Raw genomic sequence first — 24,077 nt, 5'->3', positions numbered from 1 at the left:
CGTTACATACTTTTCCCTGTCCCTCTGGTGTCAGTAAACCTAAAATGATTTTGTCGGTATTATAAATAGAACAATATCCTTTGGGAATATCCGTGCATTTCCTCTCATCTCCACATGAAGGGCCTCTTGGGCAAGTTCCCAAGAGATCTTTAATTTTGATTTTTTGTTAACCAATCTAAATTTTCAGATTTATTTGAAACTATTTTGAATAGACCTTTCTGACATAAAAATCTTCATTGGGATTTTCACAGCGTATTCCATCAGGTGGGGATGGTGAGACCCTGAAATTTTTTGGCCAGTCTATCCATGGGGAAATGGATTTAAATGGTGATGGTCTGACTGATGTGACTATCGGGGGCCTTGGAGGTGCTGCCCTCTTCTGGTATGTATTTTAATAACAGCCAATTAATCTGTAGTTCAGATAGCTGCACAGCTGAGCGAGATTGGAACTTGTGTCTTACCAAGTATCTATTTTCTTTTTGCTCTGTCATACAGGTACAAGTTATTCACCTGAGAAAGCTATAAGAGTCAATAAATTTTAGGAACAAACAAGCTATATTAAAGGAAAAAGTTGAATGAACTCTTAATTTGGAGTATCTATAATGTGCTTAACTCTAACATTAGTATTCTGTTTAGGGTAAGGTACAGGAAAGGAAAAGTTCTTATAGGAGGCGTATATAAACAAGAAAATATTGTGAACTTTGAGTTGCTTACAAGCTTCTTAGAGATAATAGACTTTTTGTTCATTTACCTAATACATAAAGACAATTGTGCACCATTGTCTGACTATGTTTATATTATTGGCACAGAGACATCTTCAATAATATCTTTGCTCAGCCATTGAAATATCTGCATTCTCAAAATGCCTGAATCCTTTTAATTAATTGTAAAATCCAAGCCAATGGTCAGATAATCAATAATGTTTTATATATTAATAGTTATTTAAAAATAATCGTTAATAACCATAGCTTTAACCAACTAAAAATATTCATTTTAAAAAAGAGTTCAATTTGAAAAAACAATTATTAAATATGCCAAGAATCAACTTAATGAGAAATCTACATGATAATTTTGAAAAACATTACAAACTTCATGAAGAAACATAAGGGAAGGATTTCATTTTTAAAAATGTATATTTATGCCATGCCATGATGAAAAGTCCACATATTATTTCTTCCAAATTAATTCATTGGTTCGAGGTAAGTGAAATGGAAACATACCTCAATGGTCTTTTACCTAAAAACTTATCTAGAAGAGTAATAATGTGTGAAAGAAAAGAAAGGTAAAAATAAGGAGGTAATGATAGATGACTTTGCCATAATTTAAGAGGATGCTTAAGAACAAATGGTCAAATAAAAATTACACACTGAATTGTGCACATATGATAATGATGGTGTTAAAAAAATTCAGCTGTACAGTAGAGGGAAAAGATGGCAAAGATGAAGGAGAATGTTGGGCAGCAGAATGGCTGTGACTTTGGGGAGAGTTCACCCAAAGCCAAAACTCAAAACTAGACACCATTGGTGTCAGGAACAAAGGCTGATGTTTCATTTTTTGTTGAACTGTAAATCCTGAATTAACTTGTTATGCTGCCCTTAGTTCACAAATGCTGTGTTTATTGTATCTACCCTCTTTCATTCAAAGAATATATTTTAAGGGCAGTTTTTGTGATCCAGTTTTTTTTCAAGAGCTTCTTTACAAAGCTTTGAAAACATATCATGGCCTCTCCTGCCCAGAGTCAAGGCTGTATCATTGAGGGTCCAAAATGACTGTCGGGTCCCTGTCATAACCCAGTGTCTAATGATAGCAGAATGGACCAAACTAGGGCACTGAGACATGAAGACCAAGAATTGCAGTCCTGCAGCAAAGACTGAGAGAGAGGACCGACGGCAGGTGATGCGCAAAGACATTCAGGAGCCGGTACAGAGCCCTGTCAGGTGGACTGGACTGAGCCGTGGCCTCTGCAGGGATGTGGTTAGGGCACAGAGGATGTGTGAGGAGAGGGCAAGGCCGGCTGGAAAGTCCGTATTACTAAGCAGGAAACTAGACGTGCTCATTTGCTGCAGATGAAAGGGTGTGCTGGTTACAACTCATCAGATGATATCTGTCAATAAGTATCCAAAAGCCTTCAAATGTTCATACATTTTAATAAGGAATTTACCACCTAAAAATGTAAAGACATAATCTAGAAATATGATTAAAGATGTATGAACATTAAAGTCATCATAAGACTGTATGTTAATCTATTTTTTAAAAAAGAGCTTAAGCTAAATAACCAAAAAGAGGGAATTGATGATATATATTATGGTATCTGATTCAGTCTATTGACATTAAAAATAATGTTCTTAGAAAGTATAAATGTTGGAAAACTGTTCATTTATAAAATTTTAAAATATGTAAGCATATATGTGTCTGTGTATATGTGTATAGGATATAACCTCTTATATATTCTTCTATAAAGTAAAAAACACAAAATGTACTGAGTGTTAATGATAATTATTACTGAGCACTGGAGTTGAGTGTTAGTGATAATTATTGTTTAGCTCTGGAGTTACAAGTTATTTGTGTTTTCTTAATGCATTTCTATGGTTTTCATGTTTTCTATGAGTAAACAGTTTTAAAAGAAAACCATCAAGGGCGGCACCTGTGGCTCAAAGGAGTAGGGCACCAGCCCCATAGGCTGGAGGTGGCAGGTTCAAATGCAGCCCCCTCCAAAAACTGCAAAAAAAAAAAAAAGAGAGAAAACCATCATTTTTAAAAATGCATACACAGAGACTTCAGTATTCATAAGATACCTAACCATAAAAAAGTCCAGTTCTGGTCACAAGTTCATTTAAGTGTATTCAACAACTATTCTGACTCGAGTCTAAGCAATGGCCACAGCCTCCGTATATCCACATTTTTCCTGCCTCAGATCTGCTCTAATTCTGGAGTAGAGGAAACCACTGAGCTTTGAAGTTGAAGACTTTCAAGTTAAGTCCCAGGTTTCTCACTTAACAGCTTTGGATCTTGGGTAAAATGTTGAACCTCCCAGACCCTCAGTTGTCTCACATATAAAACAAAGGAAATAGTATTTCTTATTATTGAAGTTAATTTAACATTTAAAAGAAATGACATGCAGCCCTACCACAGTGCCTAAAATATTACTCTGCTTGTCCTCCCCTACAAGAACTAAGCGTTGTAGTCCAGGTGACAGCCAGCAGGGCCCACAAGTTGCCCAGGGGCCTCTGGACCTTTCCAAATTGGGAACAAACTCAGAGATCCCCCCCAAAGTATAGTTTTGGTTCTGAGGTCTCACCTTGGTCCCATCTTTTTCCATTACAGGCAAAACTAGATCTTTGGTCTTTTAATCAAAAGCCTCAGATAGTTCCAGAAGAATTTGGATGTCATTTATATACAAATACAGTCTCTCCTGTACCAAAGCTTCAGTAAAGAAATGGAGTTCTGAGAGACCATACTACACACAGAGGGGAGTCCCCTTCCCTGCTCTCACACGGCAACCCAAAGCCAATGACATTACTTAAATGAAAAACATGAGTTAATAATCCCACTGTTTATGTGTTTGTAGGTCCCGAGATGTGGCTGTAGTTAAAGTGACCATGAAGTTTGAACCCAATAAAGTGAATATTCAGAAGAAAAACTGCCTTATGGAAGGAAAAGAAACAGTATGCATAAAGGCTACCGTGTGTTTTGATGTGAAATTAAAATCTAAAGAAGACACAATCTATGAAGCTGGTAAGCATAATAATTATAGCAAATTATTTTGGGGCAGAGAACAATGTATTTGCTCCTACTTGAAGAAATCCCCAATGGATATTGTATTTCATCTGACCATGGTGAGTGCACATTCCATTTGGTCCCATGAACATGTTGAACCTTGGAAAAAAAATCTGATGAGGAAGGAATAGGTTATGGAACCCTATAAATTCTGAAGCAGAAATTACATGCTTGTGTGCAATGGCCTCAATGTTCTGTAGTTCCCCTCTGGCTCTCCTATTTACTGTGAACAATTGTGTGCTTAAAAAAAATTATAAGGTATATATATATGGGATGCCCAAAAATGTTATCCATTTTAAGAGATTGTTTTGGAAGTAAAATCAATCATTTCCAAAAAGTGTGCAAATTGCAGGTAAAAATGGATGTGTGTAGCTTATCTAGGTACACTTGAATAGTGATACAAAAAATAATGCACTGGTAACACCTCTTAAAATGTGTATACAGTTTGGGGCACTGTATGTGTGTATGTGCGTATATGTTCCAGGTCCAGTTTGGAAATTGAGCTCTAAAAGAGCCTAATTTTCCTTCCTGGGCTTTTCACCGTCTTCTCTCCCTTTTCTTGCTCCCTCCTGGGGAGGACTGGTGTCGCAGGGCACCTGAACACTTGGCAGCCCCCACGTTCCCGAGACCCCTTTGCTCCACTGACCAGGCAACACTGGTCTTTGGGAGTCAGACTTGTTCTGTGTGCACGTTCTCGGTGCGTGAAGTCACTGGGCACCCCCTCCTCCTGATGCTCTCTGCTTTCTGAGGCGGTTTTTTATGATGTAAATAGGCTGGAGTCAAAGCTCTGAAGGCCATTGGATACATAAGAGTGATTTACTCTGCAACCAAATACAGGCAGTCCCTGAGTTATGAACACCCTACTGATGTACAACTTGCACTTATATGAACAGAGGCGATTACAGGTAATAGGTAAATGGACCTGTACCAACTTCCACACACATTTAACTTAAGCACCTATTTAACTTACTGAACCTATCTCCTTCACAATCCGGGGACTGCCTGAATAGAATGAGAAAAACCATTCATCCTTAAAATCTATTTCTCTTGATTTGCTGCATATATCAACATATAAGCTCGAAAATAGTTGCCTAACTAGAAGGTAATGAGGTATAGGAGCACAAAATAATCATCTAGTGTAGGGAGCCAGTCCCCACACACCCGTGAGTCTCCCCGGTGCTGGACGATGACAGGGAAGACTTTGAACTCTGACCTCCAACTCTGGATGCACTCCCTTTTTATCACTTTTTCTTGATCAGCTAATGAGTGTTTGTCACAACAACATAGGTCACTCTTGTGGTTTCTCAGGCCCTAATTCTCCATTATCCACCCAATTACCCTTTAGCTATTTTCATTACTTTTACTTATTAAGATGTTTATCAATCACTAACAGGATTACATAAGACAAAGGAAAAGGGATCAAGGATTTGGAACTTGAGGCCACCCAGTTAATCCTCTTTGCTCCTGCAGGGCAGATTAGTTGACTCCCTACAACTCATCTCAGGAGCTGGGGGAACAAAGCTGAACCTTCTTATCTCACCCATAAATAATAGTCTCTCTTGTTCAATGAGTCAGCTGTGCATATTGTCCTAAAATGGCTTCCCAAGCCCTCTCATGTCCTAGCCAGGCCCTTACAGACCTTTTCCTGGGGTCCCTTCTGGCCCCAGCCAGGCCCTTACAGGCTTTTTTCTCCGAAGTCATTTGATGTTTGTGCCAAGCTGTCTCATGAAGTCCCCAGTATAAAATGTAATTTGTGGAGGCTCATGTCCTCTCCCATTATCCTGCATACTTAACCCTGATCACAAAACTCTTCATGTAATCATTTCATTATTATATCAGTCTAACTCTATTTCCATAATCCTAACTCCCCCAGTATTCACCCACAATCTAGTTTTCATATGCGACGTTATCTCAGTCTTATTTTTGCATAGGAACTAAGTGATTGAGTAAAGAAGATTGTAGCCTTTGTAGAAAGTGTAAGATTTTGCTTGTTTTCTTTATTGTGTATGTTTATTTTATTGAGCTTAATAGTGCTTTGAACACAATCTTTTTATAAAATAGGTGAAAATGTCATTAATGTGGCTCGGCACCTGTAGCTCAGCCACTAGCGCGCCAGCCACATACACCAGAGCTGGCGGGTTCAAACGCAGCCGGGACCTGCCAAACAACAGTGATAACTACAACAAAAAATAGCTGGGCGTTGTGGCAGGTGCCTGTAGTCCCAGCTATTTGGCAAGCTGAGGCAAGAGAATCGCTTAAGCTCAGGAGTTTGAGGTTACTGTGAGCTATGACTCCATAGCACTCTACTGAGGGCGACACAGTGAGACTCTGTCTCAAAAAAAAAAAAATGTCATTAATGTATATTTTTGTCTCTATTGAAATATAACATAATCAATATTCCAAGGAGGGTTCCAAAATTTCTAAACTAAAAAAAAAAAAAAAAAAAAATTAATGAAAGTGAAACACAGATGTCAGAAAATTAGATGCTGTGTGTGTGTATGTGTGGATGTGTGTGTGTGTGTGTCTATGAATTATAAATAAGTGTAATTGAACACTAAAAGCATAGTGAACTCAGAAAGGGCAGTTCTGTAGATATCTTCAAGGTTATCTTTGGTGACCATTCATATCAGTAAACTACAGTAATAAAGAGATGCTGAATAATGGAAAATTTTTGATTGAGTGCTAAAGAGATTTTTCCATAATGGTAATTTAATAATCTGGGCAATATGAAAATTACCCCAAATGAACATTTCCACCAATTTTTTTTTTATAGATTTGCAGTACCGTGTCACCCTAGATTCACTAAGACAGATATCACGAAGTTTTTTCTCTGGAACTCAAGAGAGAAGGATTCAAAGAAATATCACAGTTCGAGAATCGGAATGCACTAAGCACTCCTTCTACATGTTGGCAAGTAAATCATATATCATAGCTGCCTTACTCCACGTCAGGACCATAGAAGACATGTCTTATTTTAAGTCAATCAAATTCTTAGTTTTATTTCAAAGTCCACATAATAAAGCAAACTTTAGTTTGCTCATTCTTTTTTTTATGGTCTGATCATTTATTAGAAATATAGAGTTCGTTTCAAGCAGAACTGAGTAAAAATCTCACTTTTCCTCTTTCCAATAGTTTGCTCACTCTTTTCAAATATATTTCAAATATATTTTCAAATATATTTCATAAAACTATCTTTTGTTCTCCCTAGGTGTGTGGTCAGAGATCCATATATTATGAAATAATATTATAGTAAAAGGCACAGTGTCCCAGATGACTAGATACTTTAATCACTTACTCATGTTGTTCATTTATTCTTTCAACATGGTATATATCACTTGACTTCTGTGGACCTTGCTTATCAAATGTGGATGATGAGCAATTCTGTGCTTTAAGGGAAAACTGTTGGGTGCTGAAATTTCTGGGATCCACTTACCTATATATCTTTATCTTTGACTTTAGATTGAAGGGAAAACATCTGGTATTTCCTATCATCTGTAGGATTTCCACTACAGTGCAGTTTCTCTTTTATTTTAGTAGATGGAGGAGGCTTGGAAAGCAGATTCTTAATTTCTAGAGATGGCTGGTAAACAGGTTTGAATCATGATTCATGTATTTGTTAGGGCACTGTGCGTGTGGGGAGTATTCCAAGAGTTTCTTAAGGATTTTTTTAAATGTACATGACAGTAATAAAAATTTTTAAAAGCAGAATGACGGTAATAAGGAGCATTGGTTTTAGTAACAGATTAAGATTAGAGACTTGAATATGATCTTGGAGTTTTAAAGAAAGCAGGCCGGTTTTCCCACCTCTGCCTTGTTTCTGTGTTCTGGATGTATTTATATTCCATAATTTCTAAATTGTATTAATAGTGAAGGGCAAGGAAGTGACAGAAAATGTGCATCCTGGTGTGCCACACTTATTCTTCCTTAATCATTGTCATCTCAATATCCCCCAGGCTGCAGATCAAAATAAACTTATTTTATCAACACTCAGCTCAGTCTATGATCTGAAAAATAACACGGGAGTTGCTTCTCCAATTTGGTTCATAACAACTGAATATTTAGTAGGTAGAACTTGAATAAACTTTAAATGGGTATAAAACCAGATATGGCCTTGCCTGTTAAAAATCACTACAGTCTGTGTTTGTCCACAAATCCAGCACCTGAGCTGGGTCTATGCACTGGTGTTGAAAAGGAATGAGCTAGTTTCAAAATTTCCAAAATTCTTTTGAATTTTAAAATGAGCACTGTAACATTTGTCCTGGAGTCAGCCAGGGTGCAATTTTTATGCCAAGTTTCTCACATTCTGAGTGACTTTGGCAAAATGGTTTAGTCTCTTAGAAGTTTTTTATCTGTAAAATAAGGACCATGATAGTTATTTGTCTTAGAGGAAATAATTCACAGTCATACATATATAGAGAGAGCTCATCATTTTGAGCACTCTGCAAAAAATAATCGTTATTGGTAACAGTGTTAATATTAATCATAGTCACATGATTTCATTATCATTTTATGTCATTAATTTCTTATAGTTCCAAGTATATGGCATATTAATAAAATGCAACTCAATTTAAAGAAAGTTTGTCCTTCAGAAGTTGGGAGAGTTTCCTAGAAGTATTATGTAGTGATTTTTAGCTTGAGGTCTCAAGAAACAAAATTGTTATTACATGAATAGCTCAGGATGGCGTATCCTGACACAGCCCATCCCTCCATTGAGCCCACTGCAGAGCTTCAGGTGAGTCACCGGCCGTATTCTGAAGCCTCTGCATTCCAGATGTGCTCCTTGTCCAAATGGAATGCCAGTCCCCCTCCAGCAAGCCAAAAGCCTGAGGCAGTCATACCCCAGATTTGGTGCAGAAGAATGTTCTAGTAAGCCTGGCCAACAGGTGCAGAACAAGGAAGCCACAGCAAGATGAGCACATTGTTAAATATGACGCCAATGACATGTCTTACATTTCAACCTCTAGGACAAGCATGACTTTCAAGACTCTGTGAGAATAACTTTGGATTTTAATCTTACTGATCCAGAAAATGGACCTGTTCTTGATGATTCGCTACCAAACTCAGTACACGAACATGTAAGTTGGATGCCTATTTGTACGTATATCAGGAAAAACCTTGAAACACATAAACACAAAACCCTGAATCGATTAAATAAATAAATAAATAAATAAAAAAGAATTAGACTCTTATAGACTTTTCCCAACCCTTCTAATTTCATAATTTTGAAGTTTAAGGGAACTAATATATGTGACACCCTGAATTCAAAACCCATGGAAAGACATCCCCTCCATTTTAGTAAATGCCAGCTCGCAGGGCCCGGTGTGGGTATCATGGGTGTCCTTACACTGAAGCACAGACCCAGACCACAGATAACAAGTAGGTCATCAGCAGTGCTGGCCCATCTTGGACTTTTATCACAGTCACCCACCTCATAAAATTTGCAAACTGGAGGAGTAGAGCCCAGTCTACCCTTCCTGGGGGGCACGCTGCTGCCCCACAGCAGAGGGAGAGAAAAGGACTGAACTGTCTTTGCTCGGTTTCTGCTTTCAGAGTCAGAGTCCACTGCCCTCTCGCTCAGAGTGAAGTGAAGGGAGAAAGGAGCAGATGTCCCGAGTGACGCCCCAATGGAGGGAATGTTAGGGATCAAGAATTCATTTTCTCCATACACATGTCTTCTACTGTCCCTTCCTTCCTACATGTATTTATTGTCACAAACATCCTAGACACTGGAGCTCAAAGTCTGACCTAGAAAACGGGTAGGACGTGGTAACTAGATCGTATGCTGTGCAGAATTTCAGAGCTCTGCAGGAACTTCTATCTCGGCTGGGGAGTCAGGAGAGCCCCCTGCAGCTGAGAGATTCAAGTCAAGCCCTGGAAAACCATCCATCCTGTTTAAAGGAATGGGGGCGGCGGGTGGGGACAGAGGGAAAATATGTATAAGGGCCCTGAGATGTGAAGGAAATTAAACCGTACTCACTAGTGTGGCTGAAGCTACAGAGCCCAGGCAGGGGGATGTGAGGTGAGGCAGGAGGCCAAGACAGGGGCTGGATTTGTCAGGACCGTGCCACTGCACAAATCCTAAACTTTAAAGAGCAGCGCAATGCAGCTGAAGGCTTTCATGTGGTTCATTCAAGGGACGAGATGCCGTGGAGTGCAGAGTGATTGGAGGGGAATCGGGTGGGAGCAAGAGACCAACGGGAGGCTGTTAACTAGTTCAGGGAGGCAAAGATGCTGGGTGAGAGGTGGCGGTGAGAATGGAGAAGCAAGGAAGGCTTGGGGAGATATTAACATTTAGAAAGAGTACAATGGATAGTGCTTGGTGATGGATTAATGGGGGAGAAGAATCAAGCAATACTCCTGGTGACTTAACCATGTTCCACCCTCTTGACTGAGCTTTATGACATTCCCATGCACTTGATTCTTTTTAACAGAAAATTTCTTAATTCGAATTGAATAGGTTTAGATCTTGGAACACTTGACTTGATATTCTGAAACTGTTCTCCTCCAGTGAAAAACATCCATGAAAACTGTGTATTCTTAAAAGGACTAGAAGAATTTATATCCTTTAGTAAAATTTTATTCTTTTCCTCTACAAATTACGGATATAAATACGAGATTTCTTAAGGTTTTTGCAGTGGAAATTGATTCTCTTTATGAATTGCTTAACCTATTTTGCCAAAATGTCATTTTTCTTACACAGATGGAGAGGTGATTTTCAATAATGCTTAACTAAATTTTGAAAAATAGTTTACTTTCACCACTACAGATCCCCTTTGCTAAAGACTGTGGGAACAAGGACAAGTGTATCTCAGATCTCAGCCTGGATGTGTCTGCCACAGAAAAGGGCCTACTTATTGTCAGATCCCAGAATGATAAGTTCAACGTCAGCCTCACAGTCAAAAACAAAAAAGACAGTGCCTATAACACCAGGACGATAGTGCATTATTCTCCAAATCTAATCTTTTCAGGAATTGAGGTAAACTTTTACTTTTTCATTTACTTATCCTCATAACAATCATTTATGGAACCTGCTTTTCATGCTGCTGAGCTAGTTGCTTTTGTGATAGTTATTTTAGAAGAAAAGAAAGCATTTTGTACAAAATTGCGGCTAATTGTGAAAGTACCAAACTTTTCTTTAAAAGCTTTTGTTTTATTTCTTCAAAGGTACATAGATTCAGAATGAGGAAAGGATATATAATGGATCAAAACTGCATGTTTCACAGAATCCTTAAACCACTGAAATTGAGACTGAGTCAAATAAAACAATAAGCGTGACATCAAAACCAAAGCAGTTTATGTAGATGCAGAGAGGGGCCTCTGTTTAAAATTTAAAAAATTTACCTTAAGGAAAATAAGACACCATTTCCCCTTTTATATGCAAAATTTTTATTTTGGGAAGAGATTTGTATAAAGTGATGCTGTCTTATTAATTTCTAACGTGTTAGGTGCTGGTGTAAGAATTTCACTTATTTAGTTCTCATGAATTCTTCTGTAAGTAGGTATTGCTAGAGTAGAACCTCTGTGAGTTGATTCCCCAAGGTCACTGTGACAAACAGTGGAGGTCCATTGAACACATGTGGTTCATGTCCAGTCTAGGAAAATTAGATCAACTTAAGGAGGTGGTGGAGGATGGGTGGAGGTAGGGTAATTGATGGGACCACACCTATGGTGCATCTTACAAGGGTACATGTAAAATTTACTAAATGTAGAATATGAAGGCTATGTTCACCAGTTTGATGAAAATATTTCCGATTATATATAAAACCAGCACATTGTACCCCATGGTTGCATTAATGTATACAGCTATGACTTAATTTAAAGAAAAAAAAGGAGGTGGTCAATGTAGGGAAGTGGTCCACTGTAGAGATTCTATTGTATAGTGCAGAGATTCACAGATAGACCCTTTTTTCACCTTTTAACGTTTCTATAATTGCATCTTACAATTGATACCATATTTATTTACCTGGCAGCATTATTTCTCCTTCCTATTGATACATTAAATAACGGTGTATCGCACGTGCAAAGGCATTTTAGGTTTGATGAAATAGAGTAGGACAAACCTCCCTGGGGTGAGGAATCTTGGCAAGGAAGAAGCTAACAGCGACAAAGTCAACATTTAAATCCTGGCAGTCACAGGCCGGAGCCAGGCTGTTATCCACCTCGCTAAACTCAGTCGGGGATGTGTGGATGATCCAGTCCAGCCCCTGCCCTCACCCGGTGAGGCAGGGGCTGTCACTACTCCCATCTTCCAACTGAGGATTGTGGCAAGGCAGTGAGATGCGCTTTGTCTTTCCAGCACCTTCACGTGATGGTTTTAGATTCCCGTGAGTCCCTGGGCTGTAGAACAGGTGGTCGAAGGATGCCATGGCTCTCCCAGCTAAACTGAAGAGACCAATCTTGGCCAGGCAGTTTCCAAGGCACATCTGGGAAAATTTTTAAAGACAAAAAAAGAAAATTAAAATTAAAAAAAAAAAACAAGTTCAAGTATTTTACCTGCTTGTCAGTTCTAACTCTGTTTACTTTCTCTTCCTAGGCTATCCAAAAAGACAGCTGTGAATCCAAACGTAATATCACGTGCAAAGTTGGATATCCTTTCCTGAGAAGTGGGGAGATGGTGAGTAGACGACATAATACACGTGGCAATTGAATATAAAAAATAATGTACTCAAAGACAAATATATAAATCCTTCTGATGGTAGTTTAAGGTAACGCAGACGGAAAAAAATGAGTTCAGAATTATGACAGCTTGGAATCTGCTCTGGTTTGAATGTTTGTGAGCCCCCAAATTCACATACTGAAACTTAATCATAAACATTCAGACTATAACAATAGCAACATGCAAGGCTGTTAGTATTCCCAGGAGTACTAACAATGACTATAATACATGAACATAATACAAAGAATATAATATATGAATATTATATTCCACCTATTTTTGAGATGTGATGCAATTTTGTTTTGTAAGATAATGTTTCTTAAATCACTTCATAATTGAGTTTAGGTAATATCATTTCTAATTTGAATATTATAATCAAAATAACCCTTTTTATCTGTTACTAAACTAAAGGTATATTTTTTATTTCACAGGTAACTTTCAAAATACTATTTCAGTTTAACACATCTCGTCTCATGGAAAATGTGACCATTCATTTAAGTGCAACAAGGTTGGTTTATGTGTATGTAGTGGGGAATGGGTAGATATCGACATCATTTCTTTCGTGTTGTTTGGAATGTTTTGCTTTATGGACTCACTGGCAGCTTCTCACAGCTGATATGACATCAATAGAGGTGGAAGGCAATGGCCCACTTTGCTTCACAAAAACATCCTTAAGAGTAATTAGCAAAATAAAGAAATTTTCTGTTAATAAAAATAATTCACCAATAAATTAAATATTGGTTCTATAAGCTGTGGAATATATTATAGTCACTTGTACCTGCTGAATTTCATTTAAATTCATGAAAATTTTATAAGCTCTGCTAATTTAAAACTTTTGGTGGCTACCCATCAAGGTCAGCTGAATCATTAGATGTTCTTAAAGTTTTATGATATCCATTTGTAGTTCAATAAATTTGAATCAGAACAGTCAGAGCTCCTGAAAGGTATAAAACACAAAAGCAAATAAGGAAATTGAAAAATGGTATAACTTTTTTCTAAGTATAATTTTTCACTGGGCCATCAACAGTAAGATTAAGTACTGTCTTTTATAATTAATGTTTTATTATTCAGTAACTAGTATTGTGCCTGGAATATAATAATTGCCAAATATATATAAAGTAAATGAATAAATGAAAAAAGTGAATAAATAGATGAATTAATTCTGAATGTCCAATTCAACTCAAAAATATTTATTTGACCCCTGTTACAGACAAGATATTGAATTATTCACCATAAAAAAGATAAAAATTTCTAAGGACATTAAATTCTTCTTGGGATAAATGTTACAGTAGGGGGTCGAGACTGGTGTAAAATTATTTTAATACAGAACAGAGTAAGGGCAATCTGTCATAGAAACGTAAACCATGTGTCAGAGACTTATTAGAGGCTGAAATAATATCCTCTGGCAATGAGAACCCAAGAAAGGTTTATCTGGGAAATCATAACTGAGAAGGAACTTCTCAAAGAGCATTTCAGGCAAAATATACAGCTTGATCACAAACTCAAAGGTAGACCAGCTGAGGAATATTGGGTAATAAATGTTAGCTGAAAAGTAAAGCATGTATTAAGTAGTAATGGAGAGTAAACAGAGAATATACATCCTGCCATGTTATTCTAAGTACTGAATGCCAGAACAAGGCATTTTTTTCCTAATATTGATCACGCCATAAGGAGCCAGAAAAGTTTCTGAAAGGTGAAGTCATATGTGTGTACAGAGCTGCTCCTTAGGAAGGCGGCAGTGTAGAAGAGATGAGAGAGAAAGGGGTCATTCATACTAGAGTCCAGTCACACAGCTACCAGTAAGTCAAGGCACTGTGCAGTTTCACTGCCTATAGCTCATTTCAATTCACTGGCAAATAAGCAGGGCCATTAAAGAATCCTCGGGGCTGGTGCCCTGAAATAACAGGCCAGGTGTCTGCTCAGTTGGTGGAGGGATGTGTATGATATGCCTAAGAGTAGTGGAAGTTAACATCTACTGAGCGTTTCCTATGTTGTTGGCACAATCTTTGTATTTATTACACACTTATTCATTATTTATAGATCATATAATGATAAAATCCCCATTTTATAGATGAAGAAACCAAGGCACAGAGATAAAATAACTTACCCAAGTGTATCAGTGTCCAAGTACAATCCTGTTGTTTGGCCCCAGAGACCATGTTCATCGCTCATGTATCACTCACACATGTTTTTTTTAATTCAGGGGAACGTGAGATATGTGTGTGTGTGTGTGTGTAGTTATACATATACACTTATACATGTGTTTACATAATACATAATTAAAATGATAACCAAAGTCAAGGAAATAAATAAGTGCTTAAGAAATAATATAAGTATCAAGTACTTAGTATGGAAGGACTATTTACATCTTTTTTTTTTTTCTGAAACAAAGTCTCACTCTGTTGCCCCAGGTTAGAGTGCTGTGGCATCATAGATCACAGCATCCTCTCCCTCCTGAGCTCAAGCAATCCTCTTGCCTCAGTCTCCCAAGAAGCTAGAGGGACTATTTAAATGAGAATAGAGAAGATTTTAGATATCCTCTCAGCTCTGTGACCCTAGTTACTTCTCTTTTTAAGGTCCTCACGGGTGATAAATAAATAAAAGTCACCTAGGATGATTTGCATTAAAAATATAAATTCCTGGGACCAAATTTGTACTTACTAAACCCACATTTCTGAGAGTATAATAAAACTGTGTGTGTTGGCTCGGCACCTGTAGCTCAGGCAGCTACAGCGCCAGCCACATACACCAGAGCTGGTAGGTTCGAATCCAGCCCAGGCCTGCCAAACAACAATGACAACTGCAACCAAAAAAATAGCCAAGTGTTGTGGCGGGAGCCTGTAGTCCCAGCTACTTGGGAGGCTGAGGCAAGAGAATCACTTAAGCCGAGGAGTTGGAGGTTGCTCTGAGCTGTGATGCCACGACACTCTACCCAGGACAACAGCTTGAGGCTCTGCCTCAAAAAAAAAAGAGAGAAAAAAAAAAAAAAACTGTGTGTGTTAACAATAAAACCTGGGGATTCCTATCAGTCACAGAATTTTGAGAAGCATAAATCAGTTTGGTTGAAAACTGTGGCTGCACATGAGAATCAATGTGGGAACTTTGAACAAAACCCATCCCTGACCCCTCTCCTCACCCCAGTGAAAAAAAAAATAATCAAAAATTTTACTCCTTTATAAAATCAGTAGTTTAATGATTTGTCTGAATGTGCTAAAAACCCATCCCTGACCCCTCTCCTCACCCCAGTGGAAAAAAAAATCAAAAATTTTACTCCTTTATAAAATCAATAGTTTAATGATTTGTCTGAATGTGCTATGTATTTTTCTAGTGACAGTGAAGAACCTCCTGAAACCCTTTCTGATAATGAAGTAAACATTTCTATCCCAGTAAAATATGAAGTTGGTCTACAGTTTTACAGGTAGGAGAAAAATGAATTTTTATGTCAATGCCTTTCTGTTTAACCCAGTGTGGTTCTTTTTTTTGTTTGTTTGTTTGTTTTTGAGACAGAGTCTCACTCTGTCGCCCTTGGTAGAGTGCTGTGGCATCATAGCTCACAGCAACCTCAAACTCTTGCGCTTAGGCGATTCTCTTGCCTCAGCCTCCCAAGTAGCTGGGACCACAGGTGCCTGCTACAATGCCCAGCAATTTTTTGTTGCAGTTGTCATTGTTGTTTAGCTGGCCCGGGTGGGGTTCGAACCCACCAGCTTTGGTGTATGCTGACACAGTAACCACTGTGCTACAGGCGTCGAGCCCCCAGTGTGGTTCTTGAAGTGTGGTCTAGTCTGGAAGATCAGCATCACCTGAGAACTTGGTAGAGAGGCAAATTCTCCAGCACCACCCCATACCTACTGAATCAGAAATTCTGGAGACAGGGCCCAACGATCTTTATAAAACAAGCCCCAGGTAATTCTCATGCACCCTAATGTCTGAGAACCGTTATACTAAATAATCCAAAATGAGAAGAGCCAGTTAGAATAGATTGCATCAGCAGCCCAGTCCTAACTCCTAAATGCAGATGGGAGACCCACAAGTCCTTTGCAAAGACAATGTTTTCTTAGAGGTCCCCAACATATTTCTTGGCCCTCATCTTCATCCTGTGGGATCTGAGTGACCTGCCTAATCCAGACACGCATAATTAAAGCATTTCTCATTGACAAGACCTATTTATTTATTCCACTCTTCATAAACCTTTTTTTCTCTTTAAGAACTGTTTATCCAAACACCAACCATGTTGACAAACTTTTTTTAATATTTAAAACCTCTGCAATTGTTAGTTTATTAGTATAATCCACGACTCAGATGTTCAGTATTCCTCCTGAAATTACATAAACAAATGTGAATGGAAAGAATCCAAGTCAAAATTATATGAGAAAGCTCCCACGTTAAAGAAGACCTGAGAATGTATCCCCAAAAGTGTGAGCTTAAAATACATGTTGACAAACTTTACCTCTATAAATTCTCTTACTTAAGCAGAATTCCAATCTTTTGCTAAATAAATACGTGCAATCTATTCAAAAGGCCTAAGAATCGGAGGTAAGTTCAGTTTAGTCTAAAAGACTCATCATTTTATTAATTTATTTTCCATGACATTTTCTCTTTACTGATAAGAGACCACAAAAATAAGAAGTTGGAGTATATACATGTAAGTGCTGATTATATTTCTCAGCCTGTAATTCTATTGACTGGTTTGTTTTGCTGTATCCACTTTTGTTGGTTCACTGATTTTTCCTAGAGATTTTCCACTTACTTAAAATCAAATTTTGGCAAACATTTATAAATATTTTTTATTGTCTTCTCTTGACTGAAGCTGCTTAAAAGCAAAGGTTACTTTATTATTATATTGTTAGAGTAAAGGTTACTTTTCTATTGTTTAAACATGTTGTATTGTTAGAATGAAGACTACTTCAGTGTTATTTTCTGTCAGATAAAGTTAAAATTTTCTAAAAAAAAAAAAAAAAAAAAAAGTATGTTCTTTTAGTCTACCAAGTTCATCCAAAGAACATGGATAAGTTGTACAGAGAAAATTGCACTTCTAAATTTAGTGATAAATGTAGAACTTTAAATCGTGAAAAGGTAAACAATTTTTTAAATCTATTTAAAATTCACCACTGCTAACAATACCAATTTTTAGCTTGAATATTCACTAAATATAAATGGTATTAGTGAATTCATGAAAACGTCTTACTTCCTATCAATGAAATTTTACTTTGAAAAAACTGCATATATTTTAGCATTTTAGAGTTAAATAAGAATCAGTGATAATAGAACTAAATTATACAGTAATTCAGGGTAAAAGAATTCCCCTCTGATTGAAATCTCTGTAAATAATTTTTGTTGAATTACATGGTGTGGAGAGAAGAAAGAGTGAGACCAAATAAAATTTAATTTTTGTTGTGTTTTATTTTTCTTCTTCCAATTAACTTTTTAAAGCTCTGCAAGTGAATATCACATTTCCATTGCGGCCAATGAGACAGTCGCAGAAGTTATTAATTCTACTGAGGACATTGGAAATGAAATTAATGTCTTCTACTTGGTAAGAAATTACCTCTAAATTGTTATTCTAAAGGAGTTATGTGTAAATTTGTAAATAAAAGTATTAATAGACACACAGAAACATGCTGTTTTAATGTTTAATTTCTATTTTCCAGCATATTATTTTTAAATGCTTTATTTAAAGTGATGGTAATTATATTTTGAATCAGTTTTAAAGACTTACATTTCTAATTTCCTCATGATGAGACACAATTAATTAGAATGAATTCCTAGAAAAAAAAATTAACTATGGGACCATACAGATACTACCTATCTGCCTGTAGATTTCATTTACATTATTTTCTCAGTATGACTGAGAAAAGTACCTTTTTAATAATTATGACTATTTCAGATAATAATGTCAACATTGCCTTTATAACATTTTTCTTTACATAAATATGTATCTTATTCTGTTCATTGCTATCTTTTATATACAAAATACCATAAATTACTGAGGTTGGTTCTATCACCTCCTTAAGTGTATTTTCCATTATATTTATTTTTCTTTTGGAATCCTTCACAAAATTTTTTTCTTACCCATTATGGCAAAGAATCACAGAATTTTATTTTAGTGATGCTATTTATAGACAGACTCACATTAATATTAGGAGAAAAGGGGAGCCAACGCAAATGGATTAAATACATATTCACAAGTATGAAGTAATGCAACATAATTATAAACAAAGACAGTCTAGATCTCTTTGGGAATTGCTCTTTGGGAACAATGAAAAAGGAAGTTCTCTTATAAAGTGGATATAAATGTATACTGTGCAGATGAATTGCATTGTTTTTATTTGTGCTCTCTGCTGAACTTCCTGTGATAAGCTATACCCTGGAAATTAGCATCAATGCCAAGCACTCTACTAGATTCTGGGATAAATGTTTGGAATTCAGGCTGTCAGGTTTCTCCAGCCTTATTCACTTTTCCTAGATAAGAGAATTCAACAAACAACAAGAAAGAAATAAAACGAAAAGTTTTGAATGGTTCCTATATTGTAACTCATTAAAGTCCAAATTTGAAGCAGGTACACCCTATTATAAATAATGTTGATAAAAATGACATTCTTATGGAATACCATTGAGCATAGATCTCTGTGTGTATCTCCGACTGTTTTGCTAAGGTAAATCCTAGAAGTAGAGTAATGGAATTAATTAAAAAAAAAAATAACAGTTTTGGGCAGCGCCTGTGACTCAAAGGAGTAAGGCACCAGCCCCATATGCTGGAGGTGGTGAGTTCAAACCCAGCCCCGGCCAGAAACTGCAAAAACAAAACCAAAAAAAAAAAAAAAAAAAACAGTTTTTTAACAGTAACTTTACTGCTAGGAATTTTCCCTAGGAAATTATTTGTGATTCAGAGATTTCAGGGATAATCACAATGTTATTGATGTTAGTTTAAAAATTAAAACATGGGCACAGTCTAAAAGCTTAACAGCATAAAATTACTTAAATTATCCTATATTCAATGAAGAGTACATGATATGAAGAGAGAGTTTATTAAAATAGATTAGAGGGTACGTTTTGGACGAAGAAACCTTAATTCTGCTTTTTATTGTCTCTGTGATCTTGGAAGTTTTTGATTCCCATTCTAACCTCATTACCTCATAGATAAAACAGAGATAAAGGAATCTACCTCCTCGGGTTGTTAGCAGTGTTAAAGGCAATACTGTAAGTGAGAAGACTGGCCATGTGTGGCATGTCATCAACAGTGATTATTAACATTGTGGCTGTTATTGAGGTATAGCCAGGATACAAAACTTTCTATTTTTGGTGAAATACATTTTATAAAATATTCATAAATGCAAATAATAAGAATAAGTAACTTAAATTGAAATTTTACCAAGACCTTTGAATAATTGCAGGTAACTTTTATTTTTGCTTATTTTCAGCATTTTCCCAGTACTTTTACAAGGAGCATTTTTTAATCAAGAAAAAAAAACATTACAGAACACACGATTTCTGACTAACTATCAAGAAACAGAATTTGACCGGGTGTCCATGCTAGGCAAGCCCAGGACATATTACTATGAAAAGAAAGAGCCAAGTGGCATGTTTAAGAGCTGCACACACAGCTGGTCAGGGATGTCCAGAATTCCCAGATTAAGGGATGGAGTTAATCTTTAGCAATCACTAAATTGCTCCATGTCTGAGTAGCTCTCAGACGAGAAGTCTCAGTTAGGTCAGGGGATTTCCTGGCATCTATCTATGCAAATCAAGGAGCTCCCTGCTTCTCTAAAGATGCTGTGCAAGGACACCTTAGGCCAAGAGCCTGGAGAGCTTGCCTGAGGGTAGGAAGGAGGGCCAGGCACCTGGTTGCCCCAATTGGCTTGCACCTTCTAAGCAGGAAAGCACTTCCGGATCACAAGTTCCACTTCCTGCTGAGCTTCATCCTACCCATCTCCCCTCCAAGCTACACTCACAACTGCTAGCAGAGTGTGATACTGAGTGGTAATTCTGTTAGTGGATACAAACAAATAGAGGTTGAGATGGAACCTTACGTCAGACCAGACTATCCACAGCCAGACACACAATAGCCCTGGCTGGAAATAGCATTGTGTGAAGGAAGCAGATGGGAGTCCAACTTGCCTGTATGGGGTAGCAGATCCCATCTAGTTAGAGACAATTTATGGGTTTAGGTAATTATGAAAAACCTGGGTAAAGGCAAAAGTGTGCTACACTGTTCCACATGGATAGGTAAACGATCTCCTTCTTTTCCAGCTCCCCAAAGCTTGGCATGTTAGAAAGGACAGTGAGCCTGGCAAGAGCCTAGTAACAGAAAAATGTTCAATTCTCATTCTCCTTTAATCCTAGTTCTACTTGGGGAGTGGAGAAGGGAGGAACAGTATGTTTGTAGCTGATCATAGCACCACTAACCATGAAATATCTATATTTTCTTGCTAGTTTTATTAACCCAGTCCTCTGTACAGTGCCATGAATTGTTTGTATTAATTTGGTGATTCAAAATAGTACACAACTTAATCCATCAATTAAAAACCCCAATCCTACTTAAGACAGAAAGGATGCAGTAGAAAGAGGAAGGCAGGATTATATTTCTGTGTTTTCCCATAGATCAGGAAAAGTGGACATTTTCCAATGCCAGAACTTCAGCTGTCAATTTCATTCCCCAATTTGACATCAGATGGTTACCCTGTGCTGTACCCAACTGGATGGTCATCTTCTGATGTGAGTCCTGTGTACCCTGGAAGTATGTCCTTACTGCTATCTCTTTCACTTTGATTATGCCTTTTGTCTTATGTGCCACTAGTGATAAAGAGTTTTTACCAAAGTAATATGGAGAGGCATTTAGAAAATTAACAAATAATAAGGATAACTTCCACTGGTTATTTAGTAGACATGTTATCTGTAGGACTGCTGTGATGAATTACCACAAATTGGGTGACTAAAAACAACAGAAAAAAACAGAAATGTATCCTTTCACAGTTCTGGATGTGGGAAGTCCAATGTTGAGCTGTTGACTCCCTGTGGAGCCATGGAAGGAGAATGTTTTACGCCCCTCTCCCACCTGCAAATGGCTGCTGCCGACCTTTGGATTTCGGCAACCTAACTCCAGCCTCAGCCTCCATCATCACGTGCTCTTCTGTGTTTCTGTGTGTTCTTTTCTGTATCAACCTGTTTCTTCATGGATTTATTTATCATTGGATTTAGGACTCACCCTAAATCCAGAACAATCTCATCTGAAGATCTTTAATTTAATTACATCAGCAAAGATCCTATTTCTAAATAAGGTCACACTCCCAGGTTTTAGGGGTTAGGACTTGGGCCTGTCTTTTGTGGGGTCACTATTTAATTCACCAGAGTCCTCTCTTCTCCTTTGGCATGGTGATTAAGACTGGCTGCAAGCTCACCATCAGATCCTGGGATTGCCATGGGCTGCTGCCTGGCCCGATATTACCGATATTGTAAGAACTAGCCATACTCAAAGTCTGCTTTCTGCCAAGTGTCCCTGATGCTAAGATTCCATCTTTGACCTGGGGCAGAAGACAGCCCCTCTGTGGCCACATGGTGTCAGATGATTACGAACAGCTCTCCTCAGAAGCCCCAGAGGCTGCTCATTTTCTGCCAACAAGTGCATGGTAAAACACTGTAGGAAAGGTGGCTTTTGTATCTCAGTGTGGTTCCACCCCTTCCACATTATCCACATCAACAAGATGTTGTCCTGTGCTGGGGTTGACAGGCTCCAGACAGGTAGACGCCATGCCAGGGGCACTGTGACCAAGGTTCACATTGACTAAGTCAGTATGTCCATCCCCACCAAACTGCAGAACAAGGAGCACGTGACTGAAGCCCTGCACAGGGCCAAGTTCAGATTCCCTGGCTGCCAGAAGAAGATGTGAATCTCCAAGAAGTGGGGCTGTACAAGCTTAATGCACATGAATTTGAAGGCATGGTGGCTGAGAAGTGGTTTATCCTAGATGGCCTTGAGGTCAAATACATCCTCAGTGATGACCCTCTGGACAAGTGGGTAGACCCCACACTCCTACGGGCTTCCACTGTGCTGCCCCCTTATTTACACTTACCAATAAATCCTACTTCCTGTTAAAAAAAAATCCACCAGACTATGGATAACTAATTATTGATCTATGGCTGAAATGTTTATTACATGTTAATTAGTTTTTAGTAATCAAACAACCCTATCAAGAGACATAATTGTTCCTTTGCACACACCAGTGAGCTTAAAATAGTACAGTATTATTTACTCATTCATCTGTAGATAGTTGCTTATTGTCACCTATCTTATAGATAAGTTGATAATCAACTTTCTATGTCTAAAACATGGAAAATCATGATAAATATTGAATTAATGCATATATTATTTCAGCATTTGACATTCTGTCTTCTTTTCACATATTTTTAAAATATTCTCAGAAAAGAAGAAATGGCAGCAGTGCTAGTTGGCTTTCCTAAGGGCAAAGAAAACAAATCTCTGGAATTTAACTGTAATCCAAAAAAAGCAGATTTGTGAGAAGCTAACAAGAGAAAAAAAAATGTAATTTTCATACTACATAAGAACTTTTATCCTTATTATCTTTTATCAAGAATGTAGAAAGCACTGGGGAAGCAGGGTGTTTTTTAGATTAAGTCTAGAAAAAGAATCTGAGAACCGGTTAGCTCGCAAACACAGGCTGGCTACTTAACACTCCTTCCCTCACAGGCTGTCTTACCCTGGGTGTGCAGGGACTCAAAAAAACAACTGGATGAATACGTAAACACAGATGAACTTTCTTCTCTTTCTAATTCTGTTTCATAAGCCGTCATATGAGCCATATACTAAAGAACTGAAGCCCTCATATGAGCCATAGGAGCATTTGAAGAACACAAGAGCTAACTCTTGTTTTCCTCAATAAAGGTTTAAGGTTCTTTTCTCTCTCTGTATTATGGAAATTTACAAGCTAATCTTTGATGACAGCAATAAATTAATGAGTGCATTACTAATGTAATAGTAAGTTTTACTAGCATTCTATCTTTTTCTTAACAACCTCACTGGTATTCAGCAAAATTCAAAAGTAGCATGGTAACAGGAATTACTATCTGGGTGTGGGCATCTATGACTTTGTGACATGTGGCTGGTGCATAACAGCCTTCTTCTTATGCTCACTTAACAAAGGTGATCTTACATTATGGCAATGGATATCATTCACAGAATCTTCTCATTATCCAACCAGTTCATTTTCCCCTCTGACATATGGCATTGTCTGATAAAAAAAAATTTTTTTTTTCATTGCTTAGAATGCAAACTGCAGACCCCGTATCCTCGAGGATCCTCTTGGTATCAACTCTGGAAAGAAAAGGACTATACCAAAATCTGAAGATCTCAAACGAGGCACAATTCTGGTAAATTGGGACAAATGCTATTGTTACCTTAGGCTTTCCAAGTCAATAAAATTAATATCAACTTAGAGATAACTATCTGAAGTGTTTGACTACAGTAGAGTTGATTCAGTGTCCTGAATACTCGTATGCACCTCTGGACATTTTAACAGGACTGCAGTACGTGTAAATTTGCTACCATCACGTGTCATCTCCTTCCTTCTGACATAAGCCAAGTGAATGTGTCGCTTATCTTGTGGAAACCAACTTTTATAAAAGTAAGTCA

At 37.5% G+C, this 24,077-nt stretch overlaps 1 protein-coding gene and 1 pseudogene across 1 annotated transcript in view; both read left to right on the top strand.

The window, feature by feature from the left end:
• Positions 1-24,077, top strand: part of ITGA1 (integrin subunit alpha 1) — a 164,563-nt gene that overhangs the window by 130,936 nt on the left and 9,550 nt on the right. The window contains exons 15-26 of the mRNA XM_053590825.1: positions 252-382; positions 3,569-3,735; positions 6,551-6,687; positions 8,742-8,852; positions 10,544-10,753; positions 12,311-12,391; positions 12,865-12,941; positions 15,762-15,851; positions 17,864-17,966; positions 21,032-21,145; positions 23,711-23,815; positions 23,965-24,069. Coding sequence (XP_053446800.1) covers positions 252-382; positions 3,569-3,735; positions 6,551-6,687; positions 8,742-8,852; positions 10,544-10,753; positions 12,311-12,391; positions 12,865-12,941; positions 15,762-15,851; positions 17,864-17,966; positions 21,032-21,145; positions 23,711-23,815; positions 23,965-24,069 — 1,431 coding nt within the window. The remainder of the gene's footprint in view (positions 1-251; positions 383-3,568; positions 3,736-6,550; positions 6,688-8,741; positions 8,853-10,543; positions 10,754-12,310; positions 12,392-12,864; positions 12,942-15,761; positions 15,852-17,863; positions 17,967-21,031; positions 21,146-23,710; positions 23,816-23,964; positions 24,070-24,077) is intronic.
• On the top strand, positions 21,849-22,523 carry LOC128587841 (60S ribosomal protein L10-like; annotated as a pseudogene).

The sequence above is a fragment of the Nycticebus coucang genome, chromosome 1 (assembly GCF_027406575.1).
Source record: "Nycticebus coucang isolate mNycCou1 chromosome 1, mNycCou1.pri, whole genome shotgun sequence".
Classification (NCBI taxonomy): Eukaryota; Metazoa; Chordata; class Mammalia; order Primates; family Lorisidae; genus Nycticebus; species Nycticebus coucang.
Note: the sequence above shows the minus strand (reverse complement) of the source record. Positions and strands in the feature narration are given on the sequence as shown.